Raw genomic sequence first — 18,441 nt, 5'->3', positions numbered from 1 at the left:
TTAACAAAATAAGCCATAAATCAATCAGAGGACAAGGACAACCCACCTGATTCCCCTGCCAAGCTCATCTCTGCAGCTCTAGGGCCACCACTTTCACAAGTGGCTACTGACTGGATGCCCAACTTGAGCCACTTTAAGCCTGACTGTTTTTTTTCAGGGCTCCCAAAACGCCACTTGAAGATGATGGAGAGGCAGGTGCGCAGCAGCTCTGGTCAACATAAAATAACTTGAACCTAACTTTCAAACAAACCAAGGAACCCAAAGCCAACGACACAGATATTTATAAACTTCCCGGGGGGAGTGGCAGGGGCTAGGGGAAGGGCCAGGCCCCCAGCCCAGGCTACCCTGAGGAGAAGGCGGGAGGAGGCCGGGGCGAGGCCCCCAGCCCAGGCTACCCCGAGGGGAAGGTAGGGAGGGAATACCAGGGGCGCCAGCCCAGGCTATCCTGACTGGAAGGGGGACAGGGAGGCGCTGACCTAGCCGCGCTGCACGGCCTCTGGGAGCGGGAAGGGAACTACAAGTCCCCACACCGCGCCGCTCCCCTCCCGCGGGGGCGGAGCCGCCCGCATCCGGCAGGAAGGGTTAGGAGTCGGGCTACGCCATCGAGGCGTGTGCGCGGCGCCCAGGGAGGCGTTGCGGGGGCTGGCGGAGCTGCGGCGAGGGTGGGAGCCGGCGCCGGGGGGTGCTAGGTGCAGCTGCTGGCCTGTCTCTGCAGCCGGAAGGAAATAGCAGCAGGAGGAGGCGCCTCGGAACTTGCAGCCGGGCCAGGCGCCCTCTCTTCGCTCCTCTCCTCCGCTGCTCCGGTGCGAGCCGCCACCGCCGGAGACCATGAGCCTGAACGAGCACTCGATGCAGGCGCTGTCCTGGCGGAAGCTCTACCTGAGCCGGGCCAAGCTGAAAGCCTCCAGCCGCACCTCCGCGTTACTCTCAGGGTTCGCGATGGTGAGCGCTCCCCTCCCTCCTGCTGGGCAGGCAGCTCTTCTGGGGCAAGGGGGGCAGGTTACAGGTAACCTGGGGGGCAGCAGTGTAGCTGGGCCGGCGCGGCGCAGCGCACCGTACCCTGCAGGGCGGCCAGCTGCCTCTAGTGCCCCCAGCCCCAGCCGGGTTTCTATTCCCCTCTGGTCTGTAAGTACCGCCTGTGCCCGCCCTTTGTGTTATCAGGAGCTACATCGACTAGGATGTGCCGTTTACTTGTTCCTGGACGACGTGTGGTGTGTCTGCCTCGCCCTCTCTGCAGCCCCCGTCACCATCGCGTTCTCCCCGCGTTCCCCAGATAAATCGCTGGCTGGGTGCTGGTCCCCCATTTCAATGGGACGTCTTACCTCAGGTGCTGAGGTATGAGTTTGGGAGAATTGAACCCTGAACTGTCAACACCAGCCTGTGGCTCGCTCCCTGGCTGAAGTTAAGTTGGAGGGGGAAGAATTGAGTCTTTGTTCATGAAGCAGGAGATGGGTGGGAGGAGGATTCAAACGGTCTAGGAGGATTTGCATAGCAAATGTTGCCTGTCACCATTTTTTATTTTGTGATTTATACACTGGCTTCTTCCATAACTTATTTTCTTCCCTCCTTGGCTTACTAACACTACCCAAAATGTGTAATTATTTTGCTCCTGGGTTTTATTATTCTGCTAGTTGGCTTACTGACTGCTTTGTCTTCCTTGCCATTGATCCAAGAGCAAGCATCTCTGGAGTATATTATTTCCAGGTACAGTAGCTTCTCACAGAATGGGTTCTTTATAATCCATATGTTGCAGTGCATTGAAATAATTCAGGACTTCCATTCCACTTCACTGTAAACTTGGGATTCTACATGTCCTAGACTGGGACAACATTGAACATATCTTGTATTTTACAAAAATAAAGCAGTTTTCCATAAACAATTTCTCCACAAAATCTTGCATGCATTTTTTTCAGACCGATTTTTGAAGAAAAATGAGTTATTCACATGCATGCTTTGAACTGGCTTTTTTTTTTTTTTTTTTTTTTTTTACAATGCCTCCTTGTTCATTTCACATGCAATGTTAGTATTAATTGCTATATTACAGCTCTTCATTATCAGATTAAGGCCCTGAAATTATATAAACAACTTCTACTCCTATTGTTGGCAGTGGCAGTTAAGGGCACAGTGCTGAATACAGGATCAGGCTCTTGGACAATACATCATCGCTGTGCTTAACTTAGGCTGTGTCTGCACAGCTGCAGCACTTCAGCTAAACTGCTGTAGCATCGACACTTATTACCACAATGGAAAGGGCTTTTCCATTGCTGTGTAGTAAATCCACCCCCTCAAGAGAGCTGACCAGGTCCTTAGAATAACTCTTCTGTCAACCTAGGATATCTGTGCCGGGGTTTAGATTAACTAAGCAGTGTAGCTAGGTTGACGTAGGCCTGGTCTACACCTAAAGCTTAAGGCCCCAACCCTTTGGACTTACACAGGCTTGGTCTACACTACCCCCCCCAATTCGAACTAAGGTACGCAACTTCAGCTACGTGAATAACGTAGCTGAAGTCGAAGTACCTTAGTTCGAACTTACCTTGGTCCACACGCGGCAGGCAGGCTCCCCCGTCGACTCCGCGGTACTCCTCTCGCCGAGCTGGAGTACCGCAGTCGACGGCAAGCACTTCCGGGTTCAACTTATCGCGTCCAGACTAGACGCGATAAGTCGAACCCAGAACTTCGATTTCCAGCCGTCGAACTAGCTGGTAAGTGTAGCCAAGGCCACATGTTCTCAACTTCACACATGTGAGTAGTCCCATTGACTATACCACTATTTCAGGACTACTAATGTGCATAAACTTAAGAGCATGTGTAAGTCCTTGGAGGCTTGAAGATCATGTATCTTTAGGTCCAGCTTGTAGGCATCTTCTCTACAATCATGTACAGTAAGTCTCCCATCCTCTAATTTGTTGCATGGATTGCTGTGTCCCATGTAAATTCCTGTTGACTTCAGGGGGGTTCTGAGCTAGTGCAAAAGTCTCACTGCACACAGCAAATTGTAGGATCAGAACCTAATGTTTTTTTGTTTGTTTAAAGTACCAGAATCTTTCTATTTTTGATATTTTTACTAGAGCCCATTTCCTCTGTGGTGTTTTAAATTAATTTGGATTCACTGGATAGTATTAGAGTGCTGTCATTCAAGAAGTGGAAAAACTGCTAACTGGCCTTTTAAATCTGTTAAATAGCCCTAATACCTACTGCACAACTCTCAAATAAGAAACACAACTGCATTTGCTTTATCTTATTTCATTATAAAAGAAAACTTCAGTGTAAAAATAGTGCTTCTGTATCCAGTATTTTCACCACTGTTTCATGTAATGCCTAAGGTTGTTATAACTGAAAGAGACTAACGCTTTCTCTATGTTCATTTTCAGTGCATTTGATAGAATTTTGTGCATAATCAATTTTGCTGCTTCCTTAGACAGTTTCACTGATAGTGTGCTTCTTTCACATAGTCACAGGGAGTAGAAGAATATTTAAAACACACATACACACACACACACACACACACACACACACACACAAACTCAAGAGCAGATGTAGTGTCTAGTTTACTTTTTAAATAATAAAAACTTGACTAGAAGTTAAGTTAACTGTCTCTTTAACTGCCAATTTTGCTGGTCATACGGGTTTCCAGTTGTACTCCTGAATCTTATTTTTTAGGAAAACCATGGCTTTTTAAATAGTAAGAAATGATTAGGGGTATGGACGGCTTCCATATGAGGAGAGGTTGTTAAGACTGGGACTTTTCAGCCTGGAAAAGAGACGACTAAGGGCAGGGATATGATACAGGTCTATAAAAAAATGTCTGGTGTGGACAAAGTAAATAAGGAAGGGTTATTTACTCCTTCTCATAACACAAGAACTAGGGGTCACCAAATGAAATTAATAGGCAGCAGGTTTAAAACAAACAAAAGGAAGTATTTTTTCCCACACAACACACAGTCAACCTATGGAACTCCTTGCCAGAGGATGTTGTGAAGGCCAAGACTATAACCGGGTTCAAAAAAGAACTAGATAAGTTCATGGAGGATAGGTCCATCAATGGCTATTAACCAGGATGAACAGGGTTGGTATCCCTAGCCTCTGTTTGCCAAAAGCTGGGAATGGGCGACAGGGGATGGATCGCTTGATGATTACCTGTTCTGTTCATTCCCTCTGGGGCACCTGGCATTGGCCACTATCGGAAGACAGGATGCAGGGCTAGATGGACCTTTGGTCTGACCCAGTATGGCTGTTTTTATGTTCTTATGTACGAATCTATATCATCAGTATTTTTTCTCTTCTGAGGTAAATGCATGCATTTTATGTATGTAATAAAAAATCCTGACCCTCAAAAGTTCTGGGGATGAGCTCCTAGGTAACATGGGACTCCGTTACAAACCATTTTCAACACTGCAAAAGTTGTTTAATTGTGGAGGTTTTCTGTAGTATATTTTTAGAAATGTCCTCTCTTATTTTTCTTCAGCACATTGTTTTGAAACAGAATTCTCACTTTCAGTGACTTTTTTTTTTTTATTAGAATGTTTCTTGTGGGCTGGAAACATCCAGCTATCCTTAATCAGTGTAGGAACCAGACTTCTAAAACCCTGTATTTAGAAATGTGTTACATTTTCCAACACTGCTGAGAAAAGGGCAAACTATCTGCCTTTGACACTAGTACTATATTAGATTGTAAACCATGAAATTGCTTTCATTTCAAATAATAACATAACTCAAATTTGATATCAAAACAGAACAAAGGGACTAGTGTAAAACAACCTCCTGACGGTCAAATAAATGTCACTGTCATACTTCAATGGCTAAAAACAGAATGCAACTCTTTAGGGGCATTGGTAGACAGGCATCCATTTGACTGACAGGCAGCTGTGCTCAGAAGAGCAGTTAGTTCTCCATTGAGTACCATGCATCAGGTTGGTAGTTAAGCACAATTACACTACATTGTATTCTACTAAATACCATTCTGATGAGACCAGGTAGTTTATCCTGGTAATTTCCTGCATCAATATTTGATTGTGTTAGGTGATAATGAGAAAAAGAGCTTTACTTTCTATTGTCTTCTAGTTTGTATGTTGTTAAAATTAAGGGATTTAATATTGCAGATTTAATGACTTTTTTAGAGCTGAAAGAAAATCTATGTGAACTAACACCAATACTACTTGCTTTCATTATTAGCTCACTAGCACAGTCCTACTTTTATCCATTACATTCACTGCATAGAAATTAATACAGCAATTAATTATATGCAATATGGACCACTAGAAGTGACTCTTGGATATAAACAGGTGATAACCTTAAGTCTCATTCATTCTCTGACAATACTTCTTTGACAGTGTATGATGTCCCGGAGTTGCAGACTATTGGTTTTAGTTACCATAGTAACTAGTATCAGTGGTAACTCTAGGGCAAACTCGCTTGTGAATTAGTAGAGTCCAGTTACTCAGTAGTGAGAAATGTTGAATCTGAATAGTCATTGCATTTTAACATTTGGGAAGTTGCCCCTCTCAAAATCTAGTAAATTGCCATTGGGAATCAACCTTTGACTCCATTGCTTTGCTGCTACAGGGTTTGTTTACGTTATGAGATAATGCGCCTCTACGAATGTATGATTTCTAAAGCGTACTAAAGTGTTGCATGCCGATAAGTCCATGTAGACCCCGCTGGTGCATTTGAACATAGTGCTGTTTGAAACAATACAACGTTGAAGTGTACTAGGGAACCTTTAGTGCACACCAGCCAGGTCTATGTGGACCAAGTAATGCATAACAATTTAGCATGCTTTAGATATATCACCCCTGCAAAGCACATAACCCCACCATGTAAACAAGCTCATAGAGTAGTCCTCTAATTGGGACACCCTAATCTCCTTATTAAGAGAAAAGGCCACTTTAAAAAGAAAGGGGGGGGGAGAGAGAAATACAAATGCTTCTCATTGCATTTAATCTTCTAATCCAGGGGTCGGCAACCTTCGGCATGCGGCCCATCAGGGTAATCCGCTGGCGGACCGCAAGACATTTTGTTTACGTTGACTGTCCGCAGGCACAGCCCCTGCGGCTCCCAGTGGCTGTGGTTCGCTGTTCCTGGGCTAAAGTGTAGGGGCTAAACTCTGCCTTCATTTACATCCATGCAACCCCACTAGCTCCAGTCAGGTTACACAGATATAAGTGCAGAGACAACTTGGCCTTCAGCATTAGACTGTTACACCACTAAAGCACTCTTTAACCATGGAGCTGTGTTTTTTAAAAAGCAGTTAAGTATAATTGCCTCCACTTTTGGAGTGGAGGGAAATGGGCACAGAGAGGCTAAATGACATGCCCAAGGTTACACAGTGAATCAGAGGAGTCAAGAATAGAACTTGGGTCTTCTGACTCTCATTCCCATGCCTTATACGCTGGACCACACTACTTGGCTAAACACATCTTAATTCTTTAGCACTAACTGACTATATGTCCACTAAATTCATACATGTGTGGACAAGTTTCAACTATTAGATTGATGATAGTGAATGGCAAACTGGCACCCAGGGATAAATGTTAATAAAACAGCTAGCCTGATTAATTGGGATGTGTTTAATCAAATGGAGTGTGTACTAATGTAAATGTACTTCGAGGGTTAATTACATATATACAAATGAAAACTTGCAAATGTTCAAGTCAGGTTTCAATTTCCATGTATCTGCAGTAATGGTTGCTAAAAGCCTTTTTTATATTAACATCATTCTGTGCCGATGTTACCTGTCCAGACCTGCAATGGGTGTACTCATTCGAGAGAAATGTACACTCGGTTCTGATATTTGCAGACTGTAGTTTAGTAACTGCATCACTCTGTAGGCCTAAGGATTTAGTTAGTCTAGAATCCCATGTCACAGTGCCCAGTACCAGTCTGATGATTTGGGGAATTTATTTACAATTTATGAATTCTGGTTGATATGAAGTTATAAAAAATGCTGTATCATGAACGCCTGTCTGTGTGTATCCACCATTGCATCCAGGTACAATGGTGTATCATCAGAACTCAGTTTTCAGAGTAGCAACCATGTTAGTCTGTATCCACAAAAAGAACAGGAGTACTTGTGGCACCTTAGAGACTAACACATTAATTTGGGCATAAACTTTTGTGGGCTAACATTCACTTCATCGGATGCATGCAGTGGAAAATACAGAACTCAGTAACCATCTATTCAGGGTGAAGTATCTTGGGACAATGGGTTTCTCTTCCCTTGTCTGAAGCAGTGGAGAGAGTGGAAATTCTCCAAGCAGGACAAAGATAAAGGCAACAGAGCAGGAGGATATAAAAGGCCTTACTGGGGGAAGGCGCAGTGAGACTCATAGATAGGAAGGGGATGGATCAGACGAGATCCGAGGAGGCAAGCTGGGGGCACAAAGACTCCATGTTTCAGAACTCAAGCCATGCACTACAAACAGAAGGAGCTCAGCTGGCACCAGGCAATGCTGATCTCAACCCAAAGAGTGCCCTGCAGTGATGAGGAAACTGAGGCAGGGACATGAATACAGAGCTTATTATTTTTACTGAGCTCTGTATTTCTTGTGTATTAAATAGAGCAGTGGTGGTTCAGAATCGTGTGCAAAGTCTGTCTGTATGTCAAGCACTTACATCTATCACATGCCCCCTTGAAGAAGTAAACCAAAATGCTCTCATCTTGTGGAGTTCTGGGTGAGGGTGTTTTTAGGCTATGGAGGTGAGTCTAATGGGCCAGCACTGGTTCCAGGGACAGAGGGCTGCATGGTCTGAACTCTCAGTTGTGAGTACCAGATTAAAAATCTGCACCCTGAGAATGTGCACAGAGGCCTAAAATAGGGACAGTGCCTGGGCTCCTTTCAGATGCCAGAGTCTTAAAACACAGGCTTCAGTAGCTGGGTCACCTCACAGTGGTCTGGTGTGTGGCTAAGAGGGGACACTCAACTGGATCTGTGACATACAGATATTTAAGAAGAAGTCTTTGGAGCTTGGAGACTTACAGTTGGGGCAGCATTATGATTTGCAGAGCCAGCAAACAAGCAAAGCCCTAGATTGCTGGAAGTGGTGAGTTAGGTTGTAAGTTGCAGTATCTCCACAAGGCCCTTAAAAGAGCAAGAGTAACCAAGCAGTTAATTACGTTGACTGGTCTAACAGAGAACCTGTTAGGTTCTGGCTTTGTCTGCACTAGAGAAATTTTGCAAAAATTACCCATAATTTCTTAGTGTTTTGCCTCCATTTGTGTTGGCAGTATTAGAAGCCTTAGTGTAGACAGTTTGCTGGCATTTAAAATACAATGTCAATTAGATTTGCTTTGAATGGTATTAGAAGTAGCGTATCTGGCAGCAGGGATGCTAGAAGCAGCATATCTTCTAATACCAGCATTCCAACAGTTGTATCAATGGGATTTTTTAAAGTACAATTCTCAAGTTTAGAAAGGGCTTTAGGGGCTGAATTTTAAGCTAGTCTAGTGTCTGTTCTGCCACGTTCTGCTGTTACTACGATACAACAATGGAAAGGAACATTAACTAATATTTTGTGCATTTGACTTGTTGTGTGAACTAAGTCAAGACAACTGATATCTGTGCATCAATTTCTCACTTGTAAAATGCCATAATAGCTACTTCACGGGTATTGTGAGAATTATTTTTTCTTTGAGATCTTTGAGTTAAAGGTATATTATAAGTGTAAATAGTATTCTAGTCAGGGCTGCCAAGGGGTTGGTGTTATGAATCAACTTAGATTGGTATGAGCTTCGATGTGACACTACTTTAAAATTGAAGGCCCCTCAGATGAGAAAGGATTACTAAATCTGATTAGACAAAATGAAATATAAGCTTTCTTGGGTGAATACCCACTTCGTCAGATGCATGCTCTGGAAATTTCCACTTTACATGCATCTGATGAAGTGGGTATTCACCCACGAAAGCTTATGCTCCAATACGTCTGTTAGTCTATAAGGTGCCACAGGACTCTGTCGCTTTTTACCGATCCAGACTAACACGGTTACCCCTCTGATACTTAAACATTAAATATATATTTTTACTTTTAGTCACTTAGCAACCTGTGGTGGTTTAACTGGATGTAGGAGAGTTCTGCACACCTACCTGACTGCTAGAGCCAAAACTAAGAGCTAGGTATCGCTGTAGGAGGGATGCTTGAGCCAGAGATAAATAGGTAAGAAGGATAATGGTATTGGTATACCTAGGAATTGTAATGTGCCACAGGGTTTATACGTATATCAGCCACTTAGTTCAATTTGTTTTAAAGAACTATTTAATCTGTCTTCATTGTTTCAAAGTTTCTCTTAAAAATCCTGAGAATTTGCACTGTTCACATTCTTCATCTTTGTCAAATATGTTACCATGTACTGTGTTTCCAATGTAACAGGTCATCCTAGCTCAGCTTTTTATTGTGGATGCTGGAGAGTGTTACTGCTACATAGTAACTGTCAACATTGCATTTTGTTGTTGTTTCAAAATGAAGAAGGCTGTTCATTAAAGACACAGTCAGGTTAAAAGTATGTAAATATTAAAAACATCATCTGATGCTGGTGTTACTATTCTTTAGTATATTTAAACTCAAAGAACTTTAATCTGACTCTTCCTTCACTTACATGGTTTGTTTAAGTCTTACATTTCACTCTGCTTGGACAATAAAAATAGGCTGATCAAATATCACATCTTAAATTGTTTTGCTGTCAGGTGATCATGCACTAGTATAATGTGGTGATTTTTGGGTTGCACATACTGTGGGGGAATTCGTTAAATCCAAACAATTGTTGAAATAAAAAACAACTTGAATGCCTATTAATAGGTTCTGTAAAGCTACCTTAGCCTAAATTGTGATTTTAAATTATTGTAACAGGAAGATTTATGTGCTTCTTTATACTGAAGGACATTCCCTACTGGACAATGTCATTGACCCTCTTTAAATGGATCCAGTTTTACAAACTGTGGCTGTATTGTCATCTAGGTGACTAGTAAACATCCATTCTTGCCTCTGAAGTGTGGCAAATACACCTCTACCCCGATATAACGCTGTCCTCGGGAGCCAAAAAATCTTACCGCGTTATTTCGAACTTGCTTTGATCCGCCGGAGTGCACAGCCCCGCCCCCCCGGAGCACTGCTTTACCACATTATATCCAAATTCGTGTTATATTGCGGTGGAAGTGTATATCTTTCTGAATACTCCATCAGAGTTTTTGTTTATAACTCTGACATCACCCAACAAAGGTGTATTATCAAAATGCTCTATCAGGATCATGGCCCTCTGCTATAGGTGCTGTATGAACACACAGGAAGGCATCATCCATGACCCATAAAGATTACAAGTTAATTCTAAAGCCTTTCTTTACACTAAGCTCTTCTTAAAGAAATAATTGTTAGTTTTAAGTATACTTCTCTCATTTTATTAATAAAATAATCCTCAACTGCTGTATTTCAGTGAGTTGTAGTAATATACTGTGGACTTAATTCTGTCCCCCCCCCCCCCCCCCCACAGTCCACTTACACTGCTCCAGCATTAAGAGGGCAGAACACGACCCTCGGGAATATCCCTTTTATAAAATGTTTCTTCTGCTGGCATAGGATTGGCAGAGCAACCCTGTGTTGCCCTTTTGCATAGCCCTGGTCTAGGGATATAATGGGCTTAGGAACGGGAGGTGGATGGAGTGCTCTGTGTTCCAGCTATTCTGGACCATAGAATGGTGTCTAGATGGCCATGCAAGACTGCCATAATTTAGAGCAGGGCCAGAATTTGGATGCTGCAAAGGGTGGTGTTTAGCCATTGTTGGGGTGGGGATGCAACACACACACATATGCTGTATCTCATGCAAAGGGCAAGAAACAACCTGGCCCTCCCTTGCACAGTTTATCTACGGAACAAAATTGATTAATTTATGCTCCCTTTTCAAGATGTATCTAATCTGATTATAGTTGTGTTTAATTTTGTGGCCAAGACTACCAAACAAAATGGGGTTTAATAATTCCTGTGTATTAGTTCTCTACGGACAGTACCACTATCAAGTATTAAAGATTTCTGCTATCCTCAAACTTCATGTAGTAATAAACCTCTTGAAGACAGGATTCTAGACTAGATGAATAAATGATCTATTTCGGTGTATTGTTTCTTGTGTTTTAAACTAATTAGTAATGGATTCAGGGGACTCTGACTGGTTATCCTTTCAATTTCTAATGCTTATGTCCCTTGGCTTCCCTGTACTGTCAGGAGGCTTTGTATGAGCTCCTTACAATAACTCTTACTGAATGGTATGGATACTAGTCAGGAAGACTGGCTCAATTTTTTCTTAAAAAATCATAATTTTTTCTATTTAAATGTTTATCTCTATGAGAATGAGCAGCAGTCATGAAGACTGCTGGAAGTAGAATCAGTACAGCTATCCTTGAACATGAAAACTGGCGGGGGTGGAGGGAAATCCTATACACAATATTTTTGTAAACTTTTTTTGTTTGTTTTGCAGCCCTAGATGTGAAATAGCTGGGTGCTGAAAGTTGGAATGGAAATTCGTAAAGATATTAGGTGTTCCAACATTGACTAGAGCAATTCTTAAGTCTCTCTTCCAGAGGTTTTAGGATTCAATTGTATCTGAGTTCCTAAATCCCTTTTGAAAATGATAGTCTCCTAAATCAGTTAGGCATTGTAGTGCTGAATGCAGCAACACTTAAATATCCTTTAAACATGTGCACCTTAATCAACTTCTTGCTTGAACTTGTATAAATAGGCAGAAAGAGATCACAAAGAACAGTGGAAGACGACCAGGAAGGGAGGGGGTATGAGAGCAGTCTTATTTGTTGTGTTGCACTTACCTTGACAATTCTACATTCAGATTTATTAATGTGGCGATTAGTGCTTCAAGTAATACCCCACATAGAGGCTGACATTAGATCTGTAGGAAGGACTTTCCATATTACAAAAAATTAGTTATGTTACTAGCTTCATGGGGTGGGAGAGATGTGAGAACTTGATCTTAATACACTAATCCAGTGTTTCCCAAACCTATTGAAAGCTGCAGAGTTTAAATATAGGAAATCTAGTAATGAGTCATTTAGTTTAATAGCTCCATTGGCTCCTTTCCCCTTCTGCCCCATCACTCTTGGTTGAATCATAGATAGGAAGGCTAGTGACAGCAATGGTTATGTGAGATCTAGTCTGGGCCAGTGGACTTGTGTAGCACTTGGAAATCAGATTCTGCACCCTTGACATCACTTCACCATAACTGCGTCTCGCCTTATGGGATCCACTGCAACTTGACTGTAAACTTGAGGAGTGCAAGTCAACTCTTTCTGGAGAAGTGGCTGTGTGTAGGTGATAGCAACCATAGGGGAAGTTGGGTGGGTGAAGAACACGGCAAGGCTCTTGATTTTTGCAGCCAGCTGAAATCTGATGTGGTCTTGGGTGGTGGTAGTGCAGCTGCAAAGCTGTCTTAGTGCTCCATGCAGACAGCACCTGTCATGTTAAACTCAAGGAGACAGTCTCTTAATTACACTTTAATGCTAGTATTTGATGTTAACCATAGGAGAGAGAACACAAGTGGCCATGTGTTACTATGTCATACCACAGCATAAACTCCTGGCTACCAAAAATAGAGTCCTTCTTTTTGGGGGTGCGGAGAAGGGGTCCTCTATAAATAATGCAGATATACTTGAGTTAGCAGGGGGTTTTCTTTCTTTTCCGCTTTCTATAGAAAGTGGGGAGCAGTGATTGTGGACAGGATCCAAATCTATGACTCAGTCAAAACCCTCTGGAAATAATATTTACTGCTCTCTTGTTAATATAAATGACAGCAAAAATCAGGTTCCCTTCCCTCAGACCCCTTGTTGAAGCCTTTCTGCTATACCAGGATGCGCTTAACAACTGAACCCCACAGGCAGGGGAGTACTGGCAGTAGAGTTCACTGACTTGAACCTTTGCCTCCTATACCTAGAACTGATTTCTTTATTTTTCCCAAGGAGAGTTTATTCTTTTAAATCTAAGGGGGGAGGGGGGGGTGTCTCTGATTAGCAATAGGACCCACTCACTCCCAGTGAATGGCTTTTATATGGTGTGTGCACAAGGCTTCAGTTTGTCCATTAGTATGCTTCTTTCTCACTCTGTCCAATCTATGCTCCATTTTATTCTTTCTCACAGGATTTTTTCTCTTTATTCAAGCCTTTCCTCAAAAACATTAGTCAGACTGCAGACCCCCACGATATTTGGGTTCAAAATTAGTGAAAACAAGTCCATCTCTAATAGTAAAAATGTTAGTTTACAGTCCTTTGGCTTGTAAAACATGAGAACAGTGCTGAAACTTGAAGCACAACACTAATTCATATGCTGCTACTCTTGTGAAACTGACAAAATGGCATGCCAGGAAAGTTACTTCTCCCAAACTGCTGTAGACACATCACATAAGCAAGCTTCCTTTGCAGTTGTCCAAGTGACTGATCACTGCTCCTTATAAACTGGAGGTTTTTTTTGTTTGAGTTGATTTTTGTTGTTGTTGCTGGTGGGAATGGGTTCATTAGCACGTCACTGTTTCCCCCTTGCCAATTGGTGGTGTGATGATATTGTCAGATGCACAAATAATGTAATTTCTGTCCAATAGCACTTAACAGTATGCAGTATTTGTAGCAGAAACTGCTAGTTAGGCCACTCTGTGCCAAACTGTGTCGTAATGTATAATGCTGCATGGTCCGCAAGGAAATTACTTGGAACCATTCAAAGCTGTTAAACTGTAACTTGGGTGAGAATATAACTTCTTCTAGAGGGGAAAGTTGTTTAGTGTGTACAGTTTTGCTAGCAGTCAAGATTAGCCAAGACAGAAACGTGGTTTTGCTTCCCTTCCTGTGTGAAATCATTAAGTATTCAACTGAGGATTTTCAAAAGAGCTGAAGGAAGAGTTCCCAAATCTCACTGAATTTTAATAAGATTTGGGTGCCTAACACTTTAGACTCTTGAAAAATCCCAACCCCAAACTCCAACCATGTGAAACGCATTTAATTTTGTCCATGGGCTGTATTTCCATTGACTTCACTGGGCTTTTGTCAAGCCCTAAATGCCCATTAGGAAAAGAATCTGCAAAAATTCATTTTGAAATGGGCTTGAAGCATCTATTTTACTTTTCAGAGTGAGTAAAAGGGAAAAGGGGGAGCGAAGTGTTCTCTTGCTTCCTGCTTCTATGTGACCCTTCTATCTAGCTTTACCACATTGCTTAAAAATGTAACTTCACCAAGTACGCTTCCTTTTTGCTTAACAATACCTCTAGCCAAATCAACATGCATCAACATTATGTTCTCTTCCTTTCTTCTCAATCTCATGAGGTCCTTTCTGTTTCTGAAGCCATGGAGAGTCTCTCTAGTCTTACTCCATTCTGTTTCCCATGTTGCCCATTCCCTTCCCAAATTACCCTCTCTAAGTTCCATCAGCCCTTCTGTTTAGAGGAAAGATTGGACAAAACCCCCTTTTCCACTTTTTGGAGTCCATCTACTGGTGATCCTTACTCAGGAACAGTTTTCTGTTAACTGAGCTAAGACTCTCAGCTCCAGGGCAGAGCACACAGTTCCCTTTTTGAAGCACTCCTAGCCCATCAAATATTGGGTGAGTATCAGGGGAGCTCCCTGTGTGTGTGTGTGTGTGTGTGTGTGTGTTATTTCTTTCTTTTTTCTAGAGAGCGCGTGCGCGGGGGGGGGGGGCGCTGTTACCCTTCAAGCATCAATGCTGAATTTGTTTTTTCAGGTCTTCATCTCTTGAACAAAATTGGGTCCTTTCAGCTTTAGTAATCTTCCACGTTGGCAAATGGTATCTGCCCACAGCCCCTTTCAAAGGGAACAGAGTTCTTCCTGATAGCCCTTCTGTTACTCATCTTGGCTCTGTTATTTTTTTCCTATTCCAGTACCAGATATAGTCTGTATCTACCCAGCTGATTCCAGGGCTGAGGGAAAAGTCAGGAGCTCGTAACAGGAATCACAGCACTATGTGGTTGGTTCATTCATTGGTCTCTACTAAGAGAGCCAAAAATTGGGCTAATTAGTACTACAGATAGTGGTGGCTTTAGCAAGGCGACTATCTTGCTATCAATTAAATTAATTTAATCCGAAAGGCTGACACTTGGGACATTTTTTAAAAATGTATTGACACTAGCAGTAATTCCTCTACAAAAGAGGACAGTCCCAAGTTTGCTCACAGTAATCACATGGCACACTTACTATGAGCTAGAGGAAGCTACACCCTTCCTGCTCCTGCACTGGATTCTGACTGACCTCTTGTGATAACTGCCTGTCTCCGCAACAAAATTTACCATATTAAGCAACCATGCTATAAAAGCAACCCAACCAATTTAAAAACTGAAACTTTGCTTGGGTGGATGGAACAAAGGTTTAACCTGTAATCTGATTTAAACAAGGCATATCCTGGTTCTTTGACATGGTTAGTAGCATCCAGTTTGGTGCCAGCCACTTTGGCAAAAACCAGACAGTTTTATAACATGATCATTCAACACAGTAACAGCTTTGTGAACTGTCTATAAATCTTATGACCCCTTTTCTGCAGCTTTTTTATTGCCACCTGATGCACCATTTGTGCTGAGCCAGGGACAAAGTTAAAGGACTGTTTGAATGTTGTTTCAGCTAAACCAGTTTCTTACAGGGTTTTGTTTTGCTGGTGAATATGGGAAATGACAAACTGGAAACAGTGTCTGTGCTCTGCATCTTAAACATGGTTCCCCAACTCTCTTTGGGGCCCAGGATAAACTTAACTTAAATCAAAAAGAGGAAGTGCATTTGTTTTGCATCCCTCCTATTTGATATTAAGGCAGTTCTGTGTGGTGTGCTCATGTGAGCACCCTAAATAGTTCTAGAGGGAGAGATCAGCTGCCTAAGAACAGAGGGCATATTGGAATTCCAAATATTCCTGCCTCCTTCTGAAATTAAATGTTTTTAATCAGCATCTCATGGAAACTGACTAGCTGATGCATGAGACTTCCTTTAGGCTAGAAGGGCAAGTTAAATACTTGATTCTTAAACTGTGATTTTTTTTTCTTTAAAAGGCTTGGAGTCTTGATCTCCTTATCTATTTGATGAAGCTTACTTGGAGTCTGTTTTGGTCATGTTAATCTTCCTTTTAAGGATTAGCATAGAATATCTGAGCTGTTTTTAAATCATAGAATGTTCTTGAGGCTAAAATAGAGTTGACAGCTAAGCTGTCAAATTTCAAGACAAGCACCAGTAAAGGAATGGAGAGAGGATAAATTAATGTGCATGAAAATGAAACTCTTCACTGCTTAGTGAATATAAATGCTGTAGGTAGAATACATCTACTTTGCTGCTGAACTTGCCTAGTATCCCTGAGCATTCCATTACACTCATTGGGACAGAAAAAGAGAGCACCAGCAGGGAAGAAGAGGGTGTGTGTCTGAGAGAGAGTGAGAGAGAGAGACTGCCTGACTCCTGTCTAACCTGGTCCAGTTAAAGCTTTTTGCCTATTCCCTAGATTTGAGCTCCACAAATAACCAGTTATAACTTGTGCTTCGTAGTCTGGGATAAAATAAATATTGTGTATGTGGCCAGTCATGGTATGTCTTGAGGCATTCTCTTCCACGCATTTGTGTCTAAAATGTGAAACTTCTCACAGTTGAGAAACCACATTTAAAAAACTTTTATAACCTAGTAGTAAACTAAATCACAAGGTCTGTACGTTTATCCTGTCAAGGGTATATTGTAACATGTGAAACTAACTATTGATCACATCAGATCAGCCACACCTAAGACGATTAGAGGTTTCAATGAAGAAAAAAAATTGGTAACAGGCCTTGAATGCATGTTGTAGCTGTTTGTGTAAAAGCATAAGTTGGCAAATGCATCCAGTGATCCTTTCCAGTTGATTTGTGTCCTTGGACATCTCAATACAAATGTAATGAACAGGAAATCTAATTAGGCTTAGTTTGATACAGCTAAGGGAAAGTGACAAATTGAGTGTCTTTTGCTGCTACTTATGGTTGCATTTTTTTTTTCCATTTCTAGTTCTTTTTGTTTGCATTGCTTGCTGTGTCCATAGTACTCTACAGTTTGAAGGCTTTTTTATTCTGTGAACAGGACTGATGCACTTAATTTATACAGTACTCAATACAGATTTTTTTTTTTTTTTTTTTTTGTCTAAATCACTAATGGGACATGATGAGACAATATTTGGATTGAACTGGTGGGAGACACTAGTTCCAATTATTTCAGTGACTTTTAATATGAAAGAACTAGTATTTCAGTATGTATGTATTTAGCCCTGATGATTAAATACATGTATGTACACTCATAAGTTTGCTATTCATTTGTTTCTGATTTAAACACATGCAGATAATTAATCAAGCCATCTGATAAAGGAGACCAAATGTTGCTTGCTGAAATGTTCTTGTATTTCTGCTTTACTCAAAAGCAACTGCTCTGTCTCAGAGCCAAATTTATCAGGATAATGTATTTGTTTTTCAAGAGAAATGCCAGGATTAAAGTCTCTAAGCAACTGTAAATGCTTAAAAGAATCCTCTGAAAGAGTTGCTTTTAAAATTTCCTCTCTTGCTAGGGGCATTGCTGCATTGGATAAAGGAATAGTTTAGATGGCCTAGCAGGGATGATAAATATAATATATGACCATCAAGTGAAGTATTCTAATATGAATGGAAACCTCTCGATTTACATTTAAAGGACCACTGAGCTATTTTTGCCTTATGTGGCAGAAACAGGGGAGAACTTTGTTAGGCTCAGGGGTGAAATCCTGGCTCCACTGAAGTAAATGGCAAAACTTCCATTGAATTTATTGGGGTCAGGATTTCACCCCAAATCCTTTGGCCACTCCTAAGTGACACTTCAATGATGATGCAACTTTAAGGCATTCTGTCCTAACAGAGGAATGCTAGATTGGTGTAAGGCTGACATTGTCCTATGCCAGCCCCTCCTGGTCCAGCTGGTGTAGGGGATATTCTGGAGTGGGACTGAGAAGGGAAAAATTGGGGTGCACCCTGGCAATCCTGGCTAGTAGGACAAACCCTTGTATAGGTGATGATAACCCTCCTCAAGTTAGAGCATCCCTGAGTGGTTCCGCCCCCAGTAGTTTGGTTGTGCCTTAGACATACTCGAAAATCAGGGGAAATAAAGGTTACCTAAAACTACACAGGTCCCCCTTCCTCTGGTTTGCCAAGTGCTGCTCTAGTGCACCTGAGAGACTAGCTTCAAATCTTCACTCAAGGAGTTTCCTACAAGTCATACAGCTAGAGTTTGGTTCTTCCTGCCCACCTACAGATTTGGAAGGGAGTTCCACCCCTTAAACCTGTGGATGTTCTGAGATCTGTTTTCGACCTTGGGACATCATTGCAAGACTGGGTCATCCACATGGAGGCCTCTAGGCATGGCTCCGTTGGCTTTGCAGTTTCCATAGTTCCTGTTGGGAGTTGTTTCACTATAATCTTTGGGAATGGAGGATTG

At 41.9% G+C, this 18,441-nt stretch overlaps 2 protein-coding genes across 10 annotated transcripts in view; one reads left to right on the top strand and one right to left on the bottom strand.

The window, feature by feature from the left end:
• The window catches only part of KDM2B (lysine demethylase 2B), a 170,058-nt gene extending 169,688 nt beyond the window's left edge, over nt 1-370 (bottom strand). The window contains exon 1 of the mRNA XM_034790646.1: nt 47-370. The gene's annotated coding sequence lies outside the window, so the exon portion shown is untranslated. The remainder of the gene's footprint in view (nt 1-46) is intronic.
• A 201-nt stretch (nt 371-571) lies between these two features.
• ORAI1 (ORAI calcium release-activated calcium modulator 1) overlaps nt 572-18,441 on the top strand; it is a 33,778-nt gene continuing 15,908 nt past the window's right edge. For 5 of the 9 annotated variants that reach the window (XM_034790657.1, XM_034790658.1, XM_034790659.1 and 2 more), the window contains exon 1: nt 572-942. In XM_034790657.1, the coding sequence (XP_034646548.1) occupies nt 829-942 (114 nt within the window). In that variant the 5' untranslated portion in view covers nt 572-828. Of the gene's footprint in view, nt 943-1,161; nt 1,328-9,025; nt 9,151-9,363; nt 9,494-18,441 lie in introns of all 9 variants that reach the window. The other 4 variants (XM_034790662.1, XM_034790661.1, XM_034790663.1 and 1 more) reach the window with 4 other exon arrangements.

Source organism: Trachemys scripta, chromosome 15, assembly GCF_013100865.1.
Source record: "Trachemys scripta elegans isolate TJP31775 chromosome 15, CAS_Tse_1.0, whole genome shotgun sequence".
NCBI classification, from domain to species: domain Eukaryota; kingdom Metazoa; phylum Chordata; order Testudines; family Emydidae; genus Trachemys; species Trachemys scripta.
The sequence above is the reverse complement of the archived record's forward strand: the minus strand, read 5'-3'. Positions and strand labels throughout refer to the sequence as shown.